A 19,777-nucleotide genomic window follows, 5' to 3' on the forward strand; every position below is an offset into this window, starting at 1 on the left:
GTAAAAGCAAAAATGAATTTGATTTAAATGTTTATTTCTTTTTACGGTAGAACATGATAAGTGTTCGCTATCAAAATGGAAAGGTAAAGCATAAAACGGAAAAAATTATGAGATTATTCATTTTGCTCACGATCCTTTTCCCTACTTGTTTCCTATCATAAAGAAGAAGATAATTTTTTTTTGTTATCTACAATCACATAAAAGAGTTTCGAGGATTTTTTTTTAACGACACATAAGATTTTGTAAAAATATTAGTGTCAAATTAAAATATTTAAATACTGACATTCTAAATTTCAGTATTCCTTCATAATTTTTAGTGTTAAAATTTTTAATTTAACATTGATATTTTTACAAAGTTTTTATTTGCCATTCTCTCTCTCTGTTTTTTTTAATATGTTCCTATGAGAAAGGAGCATAGAAATACTGCTTCTATTTTATATCTCAGCCTTTTTTTTCCTTTTTTATATATAAAAAAGCTGTATACATATCTCAATTATTGAAAGCTATGGTACAATGGTCATAGATGGACTATAAAGTTGGGCGATGCTGCAATATTTTATTTAACGTCAATCTTAAGAAAATCCTTTAATCTATTCGTTTCATTTTTTTTGACTGTATTTTATGTAAAATATTTTGAGATAATTTATTCTTTTTGTTATATGTCTTCAATAAAATTACAATTAGTTTTGAATATCATAAGTAAAAATCGTGTTCATTTTATATCATATTATATTCATTTTATAGCAAAATTATAAAATAAAAATAACAATGCAATCTTAATCTAAAATTATCTATCTAAGCTCATCTAATGATCTAAATAAAACACGGGAGAAAAATCTGAAACAATCCACCCGTGTTTAGCTCAATATAGTGCATAGCCAGGCTCGTACCAACAGAATCTTTTTGTACACGGAACTGGGTTGCCCCGTCATCCCTATCCAATTTTTGGGCATCCGAATCGCAATCTTTTCCTCCTCCTCCTCCTCCCATATATATATAATGTGTACTTCGAATTTCCTATTCTACGTGATCACCACAAAACAAATCATCCTCCTTCGAGTTGATTTCAGACTTCGATAGAGTTCGCTTCAAAGAGAGACAATGAGGATCGAACAAGAAGTGATGCAGTCTCGGCTTCCAGGAAGCACTGGTCTTCGCTTACTATGTTACGGCCATGGTTTTGGCCATGCCACCCGTGTTGCCGAGGTCTCATTTTTTATTCTTTCATCCTTTTCTGTTTTCATGTCACTTTCAGCTCAATGGGCACCTTTTGACTTTCACATTACCGGAATTCGGGTTTTTTCCCCTCTGGTTTTGCAATTTCGCTTCTGGACAATGGAATTCTTCTTTGAAAAGGGAGATTCACTTTTTTATTCTCCGTTTAAGACATATTGCTTCGTTGTGTTGCTGAGGCTTGCATGCGATCTGGTTTTTTAACTTTCCACTCTGGACCCGCAGGTGGTGCGGCATCTAATTCTTGCCGGGCATGACGTCCACGTGGTCACTGGCGCTCCTGACTTTGTGTTCACCTCTGATATTCAATCTCCTCGCTCTTCATTCGCAAGGTCAGTATGATCTATCTAAAGTCACTCCAAACACGAAAATGGAGACCTGTATGATATTATAGTTTTGGAAGACATCACATTGACTGCGTAAATCTGTCGAATGTTACCTGAATGAAACGTATTATATAAAACGAAAGGAAGCGGATCAAGATAGCTATATTCGTATATGCTTTCGAATGCATATTCGATGAATCAATTTTGTGATTGCGAGATTTGTATTTGTTAAGTCTAATTCTTTATTGTTTTAAACAATTTTCCAAATGTAAAATTAGGTGCTTTTGGACTGTGGAGCTGTTCAGGCAGATGCATTGACCGTCGATCGCCTTGCATCTTTGGAGAAGGTACAGAAGCATCATTCTTCATTGCATGGTTATCACATATTCTTCCAGTTTTATATCTTTTTTTATTTGGCGCCGTTATTACATATTCTTCTAGTTTTTAATTTTTTCCCTCTTATGATTTCTTGTTCCTATTATGCTATGTCAGTACTCTGAAACTGCCGTCAAGCCCCGTGCTAGTATCTTGGAAAAGGAAACAGAGTGGCTAAACTCCATCAAAGCCGACTTAGTGGTACTTTAAAAAATTTCAATGCTTTTTCCCTTGTTTTCTGGTAAAAAAAATGTCCGTCCCTTATTGATAAACAGCAAAACGGAAAAGAGAAATGAAAGATAATGTTTCCTCAGAATTATTCTGTTATGAAATCTGTTCGGCGGAATACTGCTTTACTTATGGTGATGAACTAACAAATAGAATGAAACGACATGATTTTGCAAATCTTTTTCTGTTTAGAGTTTCCTTCAATAGAATATATTTATTTGGTTGGTCTTCTGTTGCTAATTATAAAAAAAAAAAGGTCTCTGATGTAGTCCCAGTCGCATGTCGCGCGGCTGCAGAAGCTGGAATTCGTTCTGTTTGTGTGACCAATTTCAGGTAACTTTTGTGACTGCAAGTTAATCAAATGCTCAGTATTAGCTTCTTGTGTCTGTTAATTTTGATTATTGAACTGTGAATAATTAACCTCATTGCATGTGTTCGTAATATCAGCTGGGACTTCATCTATGCGGAATATGTCATGGCTGCTGGCTATCATCATCGTTCAATAGTTTGGCAGGTTATAACACTTCCCTTGATAGAGCATATAAATTAATCAGATGGATGGGGTGACAAGTTCTTGAATAAAATGAACATGAGCAAAACTTTTAAACTGGGAATTGATCTTGCATTAACTTTCTCCATATGTATTTCAAATATATTAATATTAGTTGCATAAAATCTGAGGCAGATAGCAGAGGACTATTCTCATTGCGAATTCCTAATCCGCCTTCCAGGATATTGCCCAAGTATGTTGGCTCACAATTTCATACCATTGCCTAACATTTTATCAATTTTTTATTTGTTTGCTGTTGGAAATAATTGAACCAATCCCTGGAATCTCTTATATCTGCAGTGCCTGCTTTTCGTGATGTTATTGATGTGCCTCTGGTTGTGAGAAGGTTGCACAAATCTCGAAAAGAGGTACTGCCTCAGAAACCTTGGTGCAGCTCTTCTATATGATTATGTGATTCCAAGTTTTCACAATCTTTTAATTATGCTATTGAAGGTAAGGAAGGAACTCGGTATAACAGATGACGATGTGAAGGTAGTCATCCTCAACTTTGGTGGCCAGGTGATTGCTTGAATTCCTCTGAGGACCAGAGCTTAATTATTTTTGTTGGTGATAAAATATGCTTCTCCTCTATCTCTCTTTTTGTTCTATTGAATGCATGTGCTTGATTTCTTCTTCATGCTTGAATTTCAAATGTAAATAAATGATGCTTGAATTCCTAAGTATCTTCATTGTGTTTGTTATTATTTGCTTACGATCATCACAATGCCATGGTTTATGTTCTAATAAAAATCTCCTGATAAAAAATCTTTCACAATTTTGGACGCTGAATTCTGGTGTAGTTGACTTCAAAGAAACTTTTATTTCTGAAGTTCTTCATCTCTCTCTGCTCACTTATCTTAACATCTGAGAATAAACTGATGAAATGACCTAATATATATCTATATCTATATCTATATCTCTGATGTCTTCTGTCTTTATGATTGTTCCAGCCATCAGGATGGAAGTTGAAGGAGGAGTTCTTACCTTCTGGCTGGTTGTGCCTGGTACATAAACGATTTTGCTTCATATATTTTTCTATTTAAATTTTCCTTGCCCATTATACTCTTATGTATTATTTGTTGATGGTTTGCTGTTGTGAGCCAGGTTTGTGGTGCTTCTGACAGCCAGGACCTTCCACCAAATTTAAAAAACTTGCCAAAAATGCATATACACCTGACATCATTGCAGCCTCTGACTGTATGCTCGGTTCGTATGAAACATCCATAACCTTGAAGAACTTTTAACATCTAAGAACATTTTAACCTCTGACTGAGGACACTTATTGCTTGTCATTTCAGGAAAAATTGGATATGGCACTGTTAGTGAAGCCCTGGCATTCAAGTGTCCTTTTGTCTTTGTTCGGAGAGACTATTTCAATGAAGAACCCTTTTTGAGAAATATGCTTGAGGTACTCCTGCTTTCCCAGGCTGGTGTGCATTCACTTTTTGTTATCTTCCTCATATCAGAAGCCTTACAAGTAAGTATTCTTGTTAAATGTCTTTACTTAGCATTATCAAAGTGGCGTTGAAATGATTCGAAGGGATTTACTCACTGGTCATTGGAAACCTTATCTTGAACGTGCAATGACTTTGAAACCGTGCTATGAAGGTGGCATAAATGGTGGGAGGTGCATACTTTCTCTTGCATTGTTGACTCTTCAAAAGTCTTGAATGCATCAGCATGAAAGAAACACATGATTTGTTATTAATCATAGAGCAGGGGGGAAAGGAAGTTATATAAGTAAGCACTAGGGCAGAGAGATGAAGCTGATATTGATAAATTACTCCCTAGAAATAATTGGAGTTTCTACCATTTATATGTTTTGCAACATTGTTACCATTGTGTCTTTTTTAGCTGTTGGTAATCTCATTGTCAATGTACGTGTTGAAGTTTCGAACAATGCAATTTTGACCATGGAGACCAAGTCATTAATGGGCCTCAAAAAGCTGACATTTATAGCCAAATCAACCTAGCATATACTGTAAGAGATTTAAAATGCAGTATCAGAATCCGGAATTGTTTGCAGGGTTCTTTATTTAGGCGCCCTATAATACGCTAACACCAAGCTTTAGGTATCTAGCATTGCAACTTCTGAATACCTACTCTATGAGACGAAATTTCTGGATTTGCTATCTGTATTGTGCAATTTAAATGAGACCCTGGAGTGTTTCATTTTCAATTTCATTGTCACTGTCCTTTCATGACAACTTACCGTTCATTTGAATTTTTTTTTTTGTCTTAACCTAATTTTAGATTCCTTCCCTTCCAACTATTGATGGCTTGTTCATAAATGTCTTAAAAATATAGGTGGCAGCCTACATTCTGCAGGAAACAGCTTTTGGGAAAAATTATGCATCAGACAAGGTACAGGAAAAGTCCTGCAGTAACTGCTTTTTCAAGCTGTGGCCACATCTTTATTGTTTTTGTTTCTCAAATTTTTGGAGAAAAAATCAAACTTACATATTAACTATGCAAAATATAGCTTAGTGGTGCAAGAAGATTGCGTGATGCTATAGTTCTTGGGTATCAACTACAAAGGTCCCCTGGACGAGATATTGCAATCCCAGATTGGTATGCAATTGCTGAGAATCAACTTGCGCACTCATCCCCACCTTCCTTAGTGGATGATGAAAGCTCCATATTCAGCTCGTGAGTATCACTTCTATTTTTGTGCCTTGATAATTGTATTCATGGTTATAGCTAGCCTAGGTAACATTTCCCAACTACATATAAATGTTCAGGCACAACGAGCATTTTGAGATTCTTCACGGAGATGTTCAAGGTCTTCCGGATACTGTGGCTTTCTTAAAGACCTTATCTGAACTGGATGAGAAACACACAACACGGGAGCGCAAGGCTGCTGCTAGCCTCTTCAACTTGGAGGTCTTGTTTATTTCATCTGAAAATTAGTTTTTTTGATATGTCTCTTTTTCCCTTTAAATCGATTTGTCTCAGTAGCTACAAGCTACCTTCTAAAAAAAGGATTACTGAATAATCATTTATTTGCATGATGTGAAATAAATTATTAGGTTCAAATGCCTTTGTATGCTGGAATTTATTTATCTTCCGTTCAATTTACAGGAAGAGATTTTTGTGACAAGAGCTCCTGGAAGGTTAGATGTCATGGGTGGAATTGCTGACTACTCGGAAGCCTTGTCCTGCAGGTTGTCTTTTATTTGCTTAAGATTTTAATTTTGAGTTGCATTTGATTGCCTTATGTTAATATTTGACTGTCAACCATGTGCTTGTGTAGTTTATTGAAACCTTCAAACTGAAGTTAGTTTCAGTAAATTCAACTATTGCATCCTGCAGAAGATAAGATTGTTCTGGTAGTCCTGTCAGCTAAAGAAGAATTGCATCGCCCTTTGGCAACATTAATCCATATTCTGAGTCAGCATTTTCTGTTATAGAAGCTAAAGTAAACGAGAAACATACATCTTGTACAGATGAAGAAGTGCATTTTCCAAAAAATGTGCAGACTAACAAAGGACACTAAACTGAGAAGCTTCCCTATACATTTGTAATAAATTTGATGTTCTTAAATATTGCAAAATTAAAGGAGAATTTGTTGACACTTATAGCATTTAAAGACAAGCAATGAAGTCAAAAAGAGATAGATGACATTTTCTTTTGGGATAAAAAGAGACTTTAAACAATGCAATTTTTTTTTTTTTTAAGAAAGAGACATATAAGATTAACGATGACTACTATTATAGCATAACAAATCTAGCATGCCAATGCTCAGTACTTACTAATCTATTACGAATAGTATGGTAAAGCATACAAAAAGAATATCAAATACTTTATTTTAAATGAATATGGTCAATTCTGAGAATGTTATTGAAGTTGGAAATATATTTCTGAAATTTCTGGACAGGTTCTCATTCCCCTCTTACATCTATTTTTCTTTAATTTCATTTTAATGTAGATGCCAATAAGAGAAGCCTGCCATGTTGCTCTTCAAAGGAACCACCCGAGTAAGCATCGGCTGTGGAAGCATGCTCAGCTCGACAGAATGCCAGAGGGGATAAACCAACTGCTGTTTTGCAAATTGTATGTTCAAAATGACGTGAAATTATTCGTTAGTTCTATCACGAATAGGCTGACGAATTATGCTCAGGCTGATGCATGATAACTGATGTGAACATTTATGAGAAAATGTTATCTACTGAAACGGAAATAATGTTTTAGCTATTTCTTTGAATCTTGGAAATAAGATTTGATCCTTCTAATTGATCATTTCATAAAATTTGCACTACCTCAGGTATCATTTGGCTCAGAATTAAGCAATCGAGGCCAACCTTTGACATGGATTTGTCTGATTTTATGGATGGAGAGAAGCCAATCTCATACAAAAAAGCAAGAAAATTCTTTGCTCAAGATCCTTCCCAAAAGTATGTAGCATTTACAATTGATTTTGTATGCTTCTAGCATTCTATTTATTAATATGATTACTGCAACAGGTGGGCAGCATATATTGCTGGAGCGATTGTGGTCTTGATGAATGAATTGGGCATACGTTTTGAAGATAGTATCAGCATGCTGGTAGTTATCATTCTCCACCTTTGTAGCTTATAATTACGTTTACAAAAGAACGCAAAATATCTTACTGATGGCTGAGACAATTTGCTATAATTGTAGATAATATAATTCTGTGAGATTCGTGTAATTTCTCATGGTGTAGTATATTTGGTAGGGTTATTCACAATATGTATTTTGCATGAAGTTGTCACACCTTTATACTTCCAAAAGAAAAAAAAAAAAAAGAAAAGAAAGCATTTAGATGAAATATAACTGCCATTCTATCTACATCTACTTTGCTAATATCTAAATATTGGACAAAATTGTACAGGTTTCTTCTGCTGTTCCAGAAGGAAAAGGTGTTTCATCTTCTGCATCTGTGGAGGTTGCTAGCATGCATGCTATAGCAGTTTCTCATGGTAATCAATTTTATTTTTCCTGGGAACATTTTATAGTTTATTTTACTTTTTCTTTTAGATTAACTGAACATAGCTGCATAAATTATTACTGTTATACAGGATTGAATATTAGCCCAAGGGATCTGGCGTTGCTCTGCCAGAAGGTATGACATCTTCTTCAGTCTAATTAATTCCAATTAGGTGCTACAAATTTCCTCTAGAATGATTATTTTGAAATTATTTTTTTTTTTTTGAACATTCATTAGGGGAAAATCACATTGTTGGAGCTCCATGTGGCGTCATGGATCAATGGCTTCAGCATGTGGTGAAGCCACAAGCTTCTTGCGATGATTTGCCAGGTAGGCATCTGTTCAAACTAAATAAATTATTTTTTTTAATTTTTAACAAGATTTTTATGTACTGCTTGTTATTGGCGCAGCCTGCAGAAATTGTTGGCCTAGCAGAAATTCCCAATCACATCCGGTTCTGGGGAATCGATTCTGGAATAAAACACAGGTAGCTGAAATTTTCCTATTGTGCTTTTCTGCCACAGTTGGACCCTGCCTGTAATTTTTAATGCCATGTTTCAAGACATCAGCTGACAATTATAACCAAGACTTTTGAAGCCAATGTTCTGATCCGAGTTTCACTAGTGTAAAGAAGTTAGGAACAAATGTATTTGGACTCTGTATTTAGCTGGCGCTAGCAAGACGATTTTAAATGCCTTCATAGGATAATTCAACTAAAATGCCACTAGTTCTGGCATTCAAGATTGGCCTGAATGGTAAGATTTAGCACTTGAATAAGAGAGGACATACCCAGGCAGTGCAATTCACCCTAGAACAAACGAGCTTTCATGGCACCAATCAGGAAACAACTGGCAGCTGAATTCTTAATGAATTGTTCCCTATTCTCTAATGATTTAAAATTATGATTAAGAATATCCACAGAACAATGGACCTGTTGATATTACTACAAGTAATTTCAGCAAATAATGTTCTCTATTCATTAACTTCTTTTTTGGATTAAGAATATCCACAGAACAATGGGACCTGTTGATATTACTACAAGTAATTTCAGCAAATAATGTTCTCTATTCATTAACTTCTTTTGGAGTTGCGGGCTTGCAGCTTTCATGTGGTTCTGTTTTACTTTTCTTTTTCAGCTAATTATCACTGACCTGAATTATAGCAGCCACTTTTTTCCTCCTTACTCCTTTTGCTGACCTATCTTTATGGTCATCTATGTCAGTGTGGAGGCGCGAGACTATGGGTCAGTCAGAATCGGTACCTTCATGGGTCGGAAAATGATAAAATCCAGAGCTTCTGAGATATTGGCTGAGACACTTCCAAATGGGTTGAACCATGATGAAGTAGAGAATGATAATATAGAACTGATGAGCAAAGAAGCCTCTTTAGATTACTTATGCAATTTGTCACCTCACCGGTAAAGCTCCCTCCTTCTCGCTCTATAGATTCTAGTTGGAGATGTTAAGGTCCTGTTTGGGTTTTATTATTCTGAGAACTGGTGTTTTGTAAAAATATTTTAAAAACAAAAAGATAATAAAAATAAGTGTTTTTTTTTATTCTCTCTTGTTCTCCAAAACAATAATTCAAGAATATCCAGAAGATGTTTTCATTTTTTTATTTTTCAAAATAATGTTGTTTTTATTTTTCAAAAACTTTTTAAAAACACGTTATCAAATAAATTTTTTTATTCCTTGCCGTATCAATTTTATGTATCAACACCACTCTTTTTTACCATCAGGTAAACATGAAGTTGCCCCTTTATCCCTAACTTTGAAATTGCATACCACATCATCTATGGTGGCTACCATGATGTGGCAATGGTTACAAGCGCATCATGCAGCAATTCTGAGATGTTAAAATTCAAGTCGTTTCATTTCAATAAAACCTTGTCCGTAATTGCAATGATTCATGGCTGTATTGTGTGAATTTGCCCCAAAAAAAAAAAAAACAAAATCATGGTCACAACCCATGTTGTAGTATTCCTTATAGCCACGACAGTGTTAGCTGCTACCCAAACTTTAAACGATGCTTTATGACTTCTTATTTGCAGGTATGAGGCTCTTTATGCTAAGAATGTTCCCGAGTACATTGTTGGTGGGACATTTTTGGAGAAATTTGCTGATCATAATGATCCTGTCACTGTTATTGATGAAAAGCGTACCTATGCAGTGAGAGCTCCTACGGTACATCCCATTTATGAAAATTTCCGTGTCAAGGTTTGTACTCCACTATCGATTTTTTACTGATAAAGTCTTATTATTATGCATTATTATTTGTGAAATTAAAAGAGTTCATCGTAATTGTTCTGTTTGACTCTGCAATATATATATATTTATATAATGCTATTTATGAAAAAATTATTTTGATTAGATTATTGGTCAGGTCAGTAATAACTTTTACAACTGAATCATGTGGGATTTTATACAGTAAAGGCTCTAAAAAAACCTAAAGAGAATATCCAAATACATAAAACAAGTGAATTCTATTTCGATACTCCTATTGCTATTTATAATTTCCAAATGATACATGTTATGCAGACATTTAAAGCACTGTTGACCTCAGCAACTTCGTCTGATCAACTCTCAGCCCTTGGAGAATTATTATATCAGGTATTATGAAAATTTGCAGTTTCAGTTGAACTCTAAGCCCGCAGCTTTGCTAATTACTCTTGCAAACGCTAAGCGAAACTGAAATCAACGTTCTTGAAATGTTGGATTCCTAGTATCTGCGTGTTTGGCTTCGACACCGTTCTAAATAATTGCGTTGTTACATGGCAAAGAACTCGTTTTTAACCTTTTCATAGTATGAAGACCGAGTTAATACCCTTTAGCAAAGTGGGTTACCCCGACCTGAAGAAAAATGTTTCTGGCTCTTTGATTTGCATTTGCAGTGCCATTACAGCTACAGCGCTTGCGGACTTGGGTCTGATGGGACAGATAGGCTTGTACAGTTGGTTCAAGACTTGCAGCACACTGCAACCTCTATAGTTGAAGGTGGCACATTATGCGGAGCCAAGATCACTGGTGGGGGTTCTGGCGGAACTGTTTGTGTAATTGGCAGGAATTGTCTGAAGAGCAATCAACAAATTTTTGAGGTAACTTATTTTATCATGAACACCAACTTAACATGACATCAGAAGTGTAGGAAGCTAACGGCATGGTGTGCGCATTGTGTTCTTTGATTTCAGATTCAGCAGAGATACAAAAAAGCCACTGGTTACTTGCCCTACATTTTTGAGGGTTCATCACCAGGTGCTTGTAAGTTTGGGTACTTGAAAATACGCCGTCGTGCTCCTCCAAATCATTGCTGATCAAAGTTCTACTCCCAAAAACGCCAGTTTCGGGGAGGAGATTTTAAGGCTAAATTTAAATTTCAAAGGACTAGTACGAAATATTTATATCTAGATATTAGTGGCGGGTGCCTTTAGATTGTGTTCGCAGTTTTTCTCATAAACATTCCCTATTGTTTTTAATGCAAGTATTTTACTTTATTCAATCTTACTTACCATTAAAGGGGAAACAGATGCTCACAACTTGCATTTCACGGCATTTGTTTCGCGTGGTCTCATGGCCAAAACCAGTGTTGCTGTCATGGAATTTTTGACCATTTCAACCTAACGACAGACGAATCAGGTGTCAAATAACAAACAATCAAACTTGCCGTGCGTTAAATTGACCACGAAAATCACAATAATAAATGCGCTGGACAGAATGAGCTTCGTCTATATAATGTAGCCAGATAAGCTTAAATCATAAAAGACATCGCATCAGAGAGCAGCGAGTTCCTCAGATATTCATCGGCTCGGGGGAGCTGAGGATGTCCAGCAGTGAGTTTTGCGGCTCCAGCTCCTCATGCCACAGAGGAAGCTGGTCCCCAGGATAAAACTTCCTAGTGACTCCCTCCGAATTTATCTACAGGGGGAATAAAATGATGGAGAGGATTCAATTCAATGAACAAAAAAACGACTTTCCTGATCAAGAAAAAAAGTCAGATGAAGAATCTTACAGTAACTGTTCGGACAACACCCCCACTAGCACCATCACGTGCAATGGCAAGTGAAACCGCCTTTTTAACTAAGTTCTATACATCAAAGACACTCATCAATAAGGACCCAAAACATATCACATAAAATAAATCCTGTACAAATTTCCCAATAGCTTCTTGATTACCATGCATTATCAATATCAGTAACATAATATTGTCATGACATTGGCAATCTAACCAAGCCCACATATAAACACTGCCAATTCCTTGCTTATTTTTCAGTTTACTTTTTTCAGCAGGCACAACCATAAAATCAAAACCCATACCTCAGCTTCATCTTTGGCCATTCCCTCTTTCCACGCTTGGTCAAAGAATCCATACAAATAACTGGAGCCAGATCCTGTTAAGCAAATGAAGTTAGATCAACAAAAAGCATGTATCCCAAAAAAACAAAAAATAACAGGCCAGCAATGAAATTTTAAAATTAGACAATGCAAATACATGCAAACATGCATATCTCAACCATGTTATTCCAGATCAAATTATACCACCCAAAAAGTGACAACCACATCAAACTAGAGGCCAAAGCAGCCATTTGGCTATGCTTGGGCCTTCCATTTCCATCAGTTGTCACAGACAATCAAGATTGGAATTTGAACTAAGCATATTCTGCACAAGTGATTCTACTGACTTGTCAGCAAGTTTGAACAAAATCAAAGGAATTGAACATATCAACAATTAAATGATAAAGGAATATGATTTTTACTTTTTCTTTTTCATGCCAATGTGAGTGTTTATTTTTATTTATATGCTTATTCAAATATAAATTTATACAGCTATAACACTGCCGAGCATTGCAAGTGTTGGCACATAAAAGAATATGCATACACATGTGGTCTTGCATGCATAAATCATTATAGAAAATGTATTCATGCATAATTTTAACAGCACCTCCAATTGCGAAAGGTTGTTGAACTATAGTTCCACCAAGAGGAACACCATAGATTTGACCACCTTCATATTTGTCCCAGCCACCAATAATTAAACCAGTCTCTAAGAAATTCTGCCAATGAGAAGATTTACAATAAAGCCAGATGATTAATGTAGCAGAGCACTCAACTAAATAAAACAGAAGGTAATACAGTGCATTCAATAGACTGCTATCTTTTCACCATTCATTAGTAGCCTGTAGCCCAAATGCTTTGCTTTGGTAATCATATAGCAACGCTTGACAGCACTCAAGCCAATAACTAACTAACACAAAAAGAAGAAAATAGATGCTAGCCAATTTTTCTTTACCAATAGTTCGTGTGAAATCAACACAGTAATTCTGGTGACACAACGCAAGGTAATTCTGTTACAATTTGCAACAGTGGTCCTTGAATCAGATACCTAACTCAGACAGAAACTCGACCACACATGGTCAACGTGCAAAATAATTTTTAAACTTGAACCTTGTTGTTATAGGAGAGAAGTCTGACAAGGTTTGCAGCAACTTTGACCGTTGCAGGTTGTCCCAGCTGTATACTATAAAAATAGAAAACTAATTGTCAGGGAAACGTCAATCAGTACCAACCAGTGGTTTCTAATCAAGTTAAAGCCTTTGCCTGTGGCCCCAAAACAAAAGCTAAAATTTATAGCACAAAGAGAGAAAGAATACTAGCTCCTTTGTCTGTGGCCACAAAACAAAAGTTATCAGCTAGTAGTCAAACAAGAGTGTAATTAGGATAAGACAGGTTTCATCAGGACTTTGGAAATTTCAGCCATTTCATGCCCTTTTCTCCATTATTCCATTAATTCTTAAATGAAAGACAGAAGAACTGCACCCGCAACTAGTTAACCATCTGAAGTATCAAGGAAAATCTTCCTAGGCTACCCATCAGGATTTTTATAAAAACCCACATTGGAACAAGACATAAAGTTCAGCTAACAAAGATCACACCTAGCAGTAAAAGCCTGAGCAAAACTGACTTTATAGGCAACAGAAAAATCGTAGGGGACTTTAAGGGTGCTGGAATGTAATTATCGAACTCAGAACAGAAAGAGCGTGCAACAGGAGTACAGGACAAGCTCTATTAAGCTATAGAAGAACTTTCAAAACAACAAACTCAAAGTATTGTAACCCATTTCATACAAGTTCCAACTTTAGCTTACATTTCAGAATATCCAATTACTATAGATAGGAGTAATACCACTTACGTGTGTTGGTGAAGGAAGTAGCGCACATAATCAGATACAATCTGAGAATCAGCAGCCTGCAGAAAAGAATCTAACTCACCATTATAATAGCCTAAAATTCAGAAAGTTATGAGGAAAGAGGAGAAAGATCAAATCAAACGCTAAAACAACCAACGAACTAAATCTACGCTTGTAGAAAACCATAATCATAAAGCCAAGATAGTGCAAGACACATTTAATTTACGAGAATAATATTTCACTGGATGCAGCAGGTAAGCATCCAAAATACAAAAGAGGCAAACAACAACAACAACAAAACGAATTAAAAATTGTAAACTGAAAAACAGATCAAAACCAAGAATAAGGACGCATTACAACCACACAAGATATTAACCTAACTCTAACTCGTTAATGTAGAAGGAGTAGTACCGATCCAGAGCGACAAACATAGACATTATCCGTCAACTGCGTAATTTTGTCTGATGCCCGGTTTGCAACATATACTCCTGCAGATGTGATGGTAAAAGAGATCATTCATTAATCCCAGTAATAGCCAAAATGGACAAATTGACTTTCCAAATAAAATTTGCAAATCATTAGTGCATAAAAAGAGAAGATATGACATATCCATTGGAAAACCACAAAGGGCAGTGAGCCAGAAAGGAGAAAAAGAAAAAAGAGCATAGAACAGCACGAAGTTCTCGGTGAATGAAAGAACTTATCCACGAGCTAGCAGGTTTCAGAGTAACTCTAGTCGACACGCTGTCACAAACCTAATTCTACTTCCAACAAAAGTTTCCCCCAAATCTCCAAGTCTTAACAAATAGATTAAATATGCAGACTATATAAAAGAAATGTTAAAGTGAATAAGCGTACCGGTGCTGGTTCGAGAGTCAGCTCCGAGAACGACACCGCCATTGTAAGTGACGCCGATAATTGTGGTTCCCATCGAATGAGGGGCGCTGATATCAGCGTTATGATCCATAATGATCCGGAGAGAGGCGAAATGTTTCGATACTCTCTGACCTAACACCACCACGGAGATCGATCCAGCAGGCGTTCAAGATGCCGGGAAATGAAATCCAAAGGAAAGCCTGTTTGTTGCTTGAGGGGGAAACAGAGTTCCAACTTCCCGCACAAGTTTTTTTCTTTTTTCCTAAAGAAAAATAAAATACATAAAATAACAAAACTACAGCATTTGTTATTGCGATGGTTTTTTTATTAGCTTTCCTTTTATCTGTTGAGTTGAACTCTTTCAGTCTCGGTATTAATTTTCATTTTTGAAAATGCAGCTTTTTGAGAGTTAAATAATGCTTTTAGAATTTAACCTCTCTCTTCCATTTCCATTTCCATCTCCATCTCTCTCTCTTTTTTTTAATTTTTATCTCAATTATTAAATTTATTTTTAAAAAATTGAGATTTAAAATATAATTAATTTAATCTAAATTAAAATTTAAAATTTAGTATTATAATTAAAAAATTAATTTTATAAAATATTAAATTTTAACTATTCAAAAATAAATTTAATAATTGAGATAAAAGTGAAGAGAAAATGAAGAGACGAAGAAATAGAAAGAATCTATATCCTTCTTTCTAATGTAGCACCCAATCCCCTCGTTCATTAGACATCAAGCACATCTTGAATTGTGTGTGTGAGAGAGAGAGAAGAACTTCGGAATAAAAAATTTATTGTTGTTCCCACTAAAGATAAACAAATGTTAAAAAAAATTAAATCACATGGTCATCTGAGATCAATTTAATTGAGTTGAATGCTGTTATTTTACTAAATAGGACCTTTTTTGTGTCATGACTCATGAATAAATCAATACATCAATCGGCAAAAATAATATATTAATATAAAGTATAAGACAACAAATTCTACTATTTATAAGTAACTATCAATGCTAGTCGTTTGAGATGCCGTGCAATGTATGAAAAATTATCTTTTTTTAAAAAAAAGTTATATCTTAGTAATGTAAAATTAACCATCTTAAATCAAAATAATGATCTCAATATATTAACAACTTCGACGGACACACAAATGACAAGTGAGACTTGATCCCATACTCTTGCGAAATATGATATATATGTGCGCGCGCGCGTGCGCGTTGATCTTCCAGAATATTAATGCTGTGCAAATGTGATAAAATAGTGCCTTGCATATCCATCTCAATTATCAATTTATCATTCCTAGTTTCTAAATTATTATTCGTTATCAGAAGAATTTTTTTGTAAGGATAAAATACTTTAAATTTAAATATCTGTAATCCTATAAAAAATTCTCAGTATTAAAAATAAAGTTATATTGTTAAAAATACAAATATAAACTTCATAAAACACAAATATCTATTGTTTCACTAGCCGGAATTGAAGAATAGAAGCAGACTCATCTTACAACTAATTGCTACCCGTTCCAGTAGGCTGCGTGCTTGCTATAACACACTGAAATCTCCAGTGAGCCAGTGACTACCACTAGTTGAAGAAACGTGTGAATTGATAGTGGAAATGCTCTACGCTATTCTATGTTATGGTAATTCAGAAGACAAGACTAGCATAAGAAATGGGTTAGCAAGATCCATAACGTATCGAGTTTCTTTCCCTCGCAAATTCAGCATGGGCTTCAGTCAGCTCAGGTCTGGTCAAGTAGTAAGAGTCCTACGCAATTGGTTGTGGAAGTGGGTGCAGAACTGGGATAGGTACGTGAGAAGGGTGTGCAAGTCGACCTTCCCTTGGCGTCACATCCCCCACAACACCAAGTACCTTCCTCACTTCATTTGCTAGCTCTATCACTAAGTCATCCTCGTGTCCTGCATGTGATCCATAAACCACTCATCAACATGAATCCATGACTCACCAATGACATTACATGACAAAGACATACAGACATCATATATCAGAAAAGAAAAGACATACAGAAATCAGCGATAGATAACTCACCAATATCATACATGGCCTTTTCTAAACGAAAAAGATAATCTCTATTGTTTCCACAAGGACCAGAAGCTGTTGCTATCTGCCTGAATACATAAACAGAAATTAGATGAGAACCACAAGAAAGAATACCGCATACCAGTTGATCCTAGACGAGAAAAAATAAAAAAAATACCTCGCCATGTCTTCCAAAGGAGCAGGTCCCAGGTAGTATTTGTTTGCTTTGTCTGCGGTAGATGTGAATCTGCATAGATTGAAATGGGTTCCTTTAGAAATTTCACTAAAGAACATGCCACTTACGTTCCATCATAGCCGGATCAAGAATCTATGGTAACGAAAGAAATAGGAATAGTAATAGAGCATAACATTAACTTACGCAATAACTCCAGTTAAAGCAGGGTTCATTGAATCTCCTTCCTAAAGATTAAAAAAAGTAAGGATCAATAGAACAGATCAAAGCAAAGCAAAGCAAAACAAAAGCTGACGATTAAAAAAGAAGAAGATCAAACTAAAAGATTGGAGGGCAATAAATCGTAATCTCACCTTGTAAAAGTTTACAAGACTCCTTTGATCATACTCGCACTCCCTCCTCTCCAAATACTACATAATAAAAGAGAATGAAAGGAAATGTTGAGTGCTCTGTTGAAATTACTAACTGAACCGGAAATGGATGGCATACTACAAGTCATATAGAATATAGTTCACAAGGCTTTAAAAAATTTTAGATTATTTTAAAACCTACAGCCGCATTTAATGTCAAGAAGAATGAATAGAACGAGTTCAAAAAACTGTTCCAAAGCTAATGAAGTGACTACCTGCATAGCCAGTTTCTCCTTTTCAGGGCCTCCATGAACACAATACGCAATGCCCCACTGAATAAAATTGAAAGAGTTGTAAGAGAAAGGCCAAAGACCAAAAAGTATTGTAAGGCATTGTCCAGCATGGCCATTGCATTGGCATCAGAGAGCCATCATTGAGGCAACATTATAGCAACAATACTTAGGTGGTACACTTTTATCGATGAATAATTAATCACATTTTTGTGCATTAATACATGACCATTAGAGGCAAACAATAGTCATGATGAATGAATTAGGTCCTTACGCATATAGCCCCTTCTTTTTGCTCCAATGTGCAAGTTCTTGCAGGGTTTTCAGGTGTACCCCTGTGATCAATACATGCTGCGAAAAGAAAATGACATGCCTAAGCAATTGTATATTCAGTAAAAAGCCCATATGGTAGGCAATTAAAATACCTGCATGATAAGAATAAGCTTACCTAAATCAAATACACGTCTATAGTCCTTTATGAATCCAACCATTTTCTCATCGTAATCAAATCCTGGGTTCCACACCAGTGAACCATAGCCGAAAACCCAGAAAACCATGGCTGATTGATTTCTGAAAAGAAAAAACCAATATAAAGAACCATTTCATCAAATTTAACTAAGTTGAATTTTGAGGTGGTAATAACAGAACTTGTCCTTTCCACATAAAGTAAATCAAATTTAGGCCTGAACTTCAAATGAGAGAAAATCCAGAAATTCGGATTAGCGTTTCCCCATCCACTTGAAGAGCTAGTGAAGGTAAATCCGGTTATCAAAAGCATAATTACGTTTTAACTCGTATCCAGATGCCCAGCTTCCGCTATATAAAACTTCCATCAAAGACCCTGTTCCCTCGTCATTTTCCTCAGCCACATAAAACCAAGACATACAAAACAATACACGACAACTCAAAATGTAATGCGAGTTGACTGGTAGTTATCATGAAAGCCGAAAACAAATGCAAATATCATGCTCTAATCCTCGGAACAAGACAAGGAAGAGGAAAAGGGATACAAAGATTTCGAAAAGAAGAAGAAATTTTGTCAAGAAGAACAAAAGAAAGAAAAGATTTTCTATAGACAATCATCACAGTCAAACTTCATCGATTATATATGTTTTTTTGAGCAGCTATCGGATAAAAATAAACAAATATGGAACGTTCACACCGCGCCATTTCGAAATCAACAAATAGCAATGAGCACGTAAGGGTTAAGGAAAACAAATAGACAAAAAGAAAGAAAGTCGTGAACACTTACAATTAATCAGGAATATTGCCAAGAAAACGAGAAGGAAAGCGTGATAACAATATCCTCTGACAATCGAAGGCAAAAAGGAGATGCTCCGAACAATTTAGGTGCGAGTAGCACATAAGAGAGGAAACAATGGCAGGGAATCCAAACGAATAGGGCTTAGCTTAGGGATTAGGGCTGCGATTGTCGCTCTCTGCTGGCCTTCTTCTCTACTCTCCTTCTGTTTCTCTCTCGCGTCACGAAGAAGGCGAGGGATTTCCAGCTATACAAACTTCACATTTATAGCGGAACTTGGCAAGGCAACCAACTCACCTCATGCCATGTGCCTTTCATGGATGTCATGATTACTATTAATTAATTAAATAGGATCTGTACGTGAAAAGGTTCTTTCTTACTTTTTTTTAATGAAGAAATGAAAAATCGTGACGAATCAGGTTATGCCACGTGTGTGGGTGAATTCCGTTTCCTCTCGTTTTATCTTCCGTTTTTTGTTTGTTTCCATAGCCTTCTCAAGAAGAGAGGCCCCGGAGCAAGAATTTTTTCCGACCAGACGATAGCAGGATGAACGGGGTAATGCAGTGGAGAAAAGCATGGGAGCACGAGATTCAATGAATGTGGACAAGATCCAAGTAGCCTGGAGCACACTGGCATCATGGTCCGTGTGAGAATCTTAGAAGAACGTGAGAATGCAGAAATACAGAATCAGAGTTGCCGTCATTCATAAACCGTGCGGTTGGAGTGAGGGCAAGGAGAAAATAGACCACGGACCAAACAGTTGAAGCTTTGATTAAGGTTCATTGAACCTGGACGCCGTCAAAAGTAAAACCCTAAAACCCGGGAAGTTTCTTTATTTATTTTTGTTTGGCCGAAACGAATTTCCAGTCATGTTCAAACTTCAAAGTAGTCCGGCTTCGTTGGAAATTGGAATGGTCGTTCAAATTGCAAGTC

The 19,777-nt window shown here is 35.9% G+C and overlaps 3 protein-coding genes across 3 annotated transcripts; 1 reads left to right on the forward strand and 2 right to left on the reverse strand.

Annotated features, from left to right (window-relative positions):
- Positions 1–1,571: 1,571 nt before the first annotated feature.
- LOC129294601 (L-arabinokinase-like) lies at positions 1,572–11,155 on the forward strand. Its single transcript, XM_054933015.1, is given in 33 exon segments — positions 1,572–1,613; positions 1,838–1,906; positions 2,052–2,135; positions 2,419–2,495; positions 2,610–2,676; positions 2,848–2,905; positions 3,013–3,080; positions 3,166–3,231; positions 3,663–3,716; positions 3,817–3,856; positions 3,859–3,918; positions 4,011–4,189; positions 5,020–5,076; positions 5,195–5,361; positions 5,454–5,595; positions 5,794–5,854; positions 5,857–5,876; positions 6,641–6,716; positions 6,719–6,765; positions 6,977–7,004; positions 7,007–7,106; positions 7,176–7,257; positions 7,565–7,652; positions 7,752–7,797; positions 7,899–7,936; positions 7,939–7,962; positions 7,965–7,990; positions 8,071–8,147; positions 8,883–9,077; positions 9,711–9,876; positions 10,198–10,269; positions 10,551–10,754; positions 10,848–11,155. Coding segments are annotated over 33 exon segments (2,703 nt in total). The 3' UTR covers positions 10,971–11,155.
- On the reverse strand, positions 11,123–14,970 carry LOC129294322 (proteasome subunit beta type-6-like). The gene is made up of 8 exons (XM_054932579.1): positions 14,699–14,970; positions 14,252–14,328; positions 13,844–13,899; positions 13,099–13,171; positions 12,596–12,707; positions 11,971–12,044; positions 11,666–11,740; positions 11,123–11,571 (listed from the first exon to the last, which is right to left on the reverse strand). Exons 1-8 carry the CDS (start codon positions 14,805–14,807, stop codon positions 11,446–11,448), a joined length of 702 nt encoding a protein of 233 aa, XP_054788554.1. The 5' UTR covers positions 14,808–14,970; the 3' UTR covers positions 11,123–11,445.
- A 1,140-nt stretch (positions 14,971–16,110) lies between these two features.
- Positions 16,111–19,147, reverse strand: LOC129294613 (gamma-glutamylcyclotransferase 2-1-like). The gene is made up of 9 exons (XM_054933036.1): positions 18,836–19,147; positions 18,032–18,153; positions 17,858–17,934; positions 17,569–17,625; positions 17,297–17,353; positions 17,130–17,170; positions 16,929–16,997; positions 16,760–16,839; positions 16,111–16,629 (listed from the first exon to the last, which is right to left on the reverse strand). The coding sequence occupies exons 2-9, from the start codon at positions 18,138–18,140 to the stop codon at positions 16,478–16,480; spliced, it is 642 nt and encodes a 213-aa protein (XP_054789011.1). The 5' UTR covers positions 18,141–18,153; positions 18,836–19,147; the 3' UTR covers positions 16,111–16,477.
- Positions 19,148–19,777: the final 630 nt, after the last annotated feature.

The sequence above is a fragment of the Prosopis cineraria genome, unplaced genomic scaffold (assembly GCF_029017545.1).
Source record: "Prosopis cineraria cultivar Desert tree isolate PC_DT_omini unplaced genomic scaffold, ASM2901754v1 PC15, whole genome shotgun sequence".
Classification (NCBI taxonomy): domain Eukaryota; kingdom Viridiplantae; phylum Streptophyta; class Magnoliopsida; order Fabales; family Fabaceae; genus Prosopis; species Prosopis cineraria.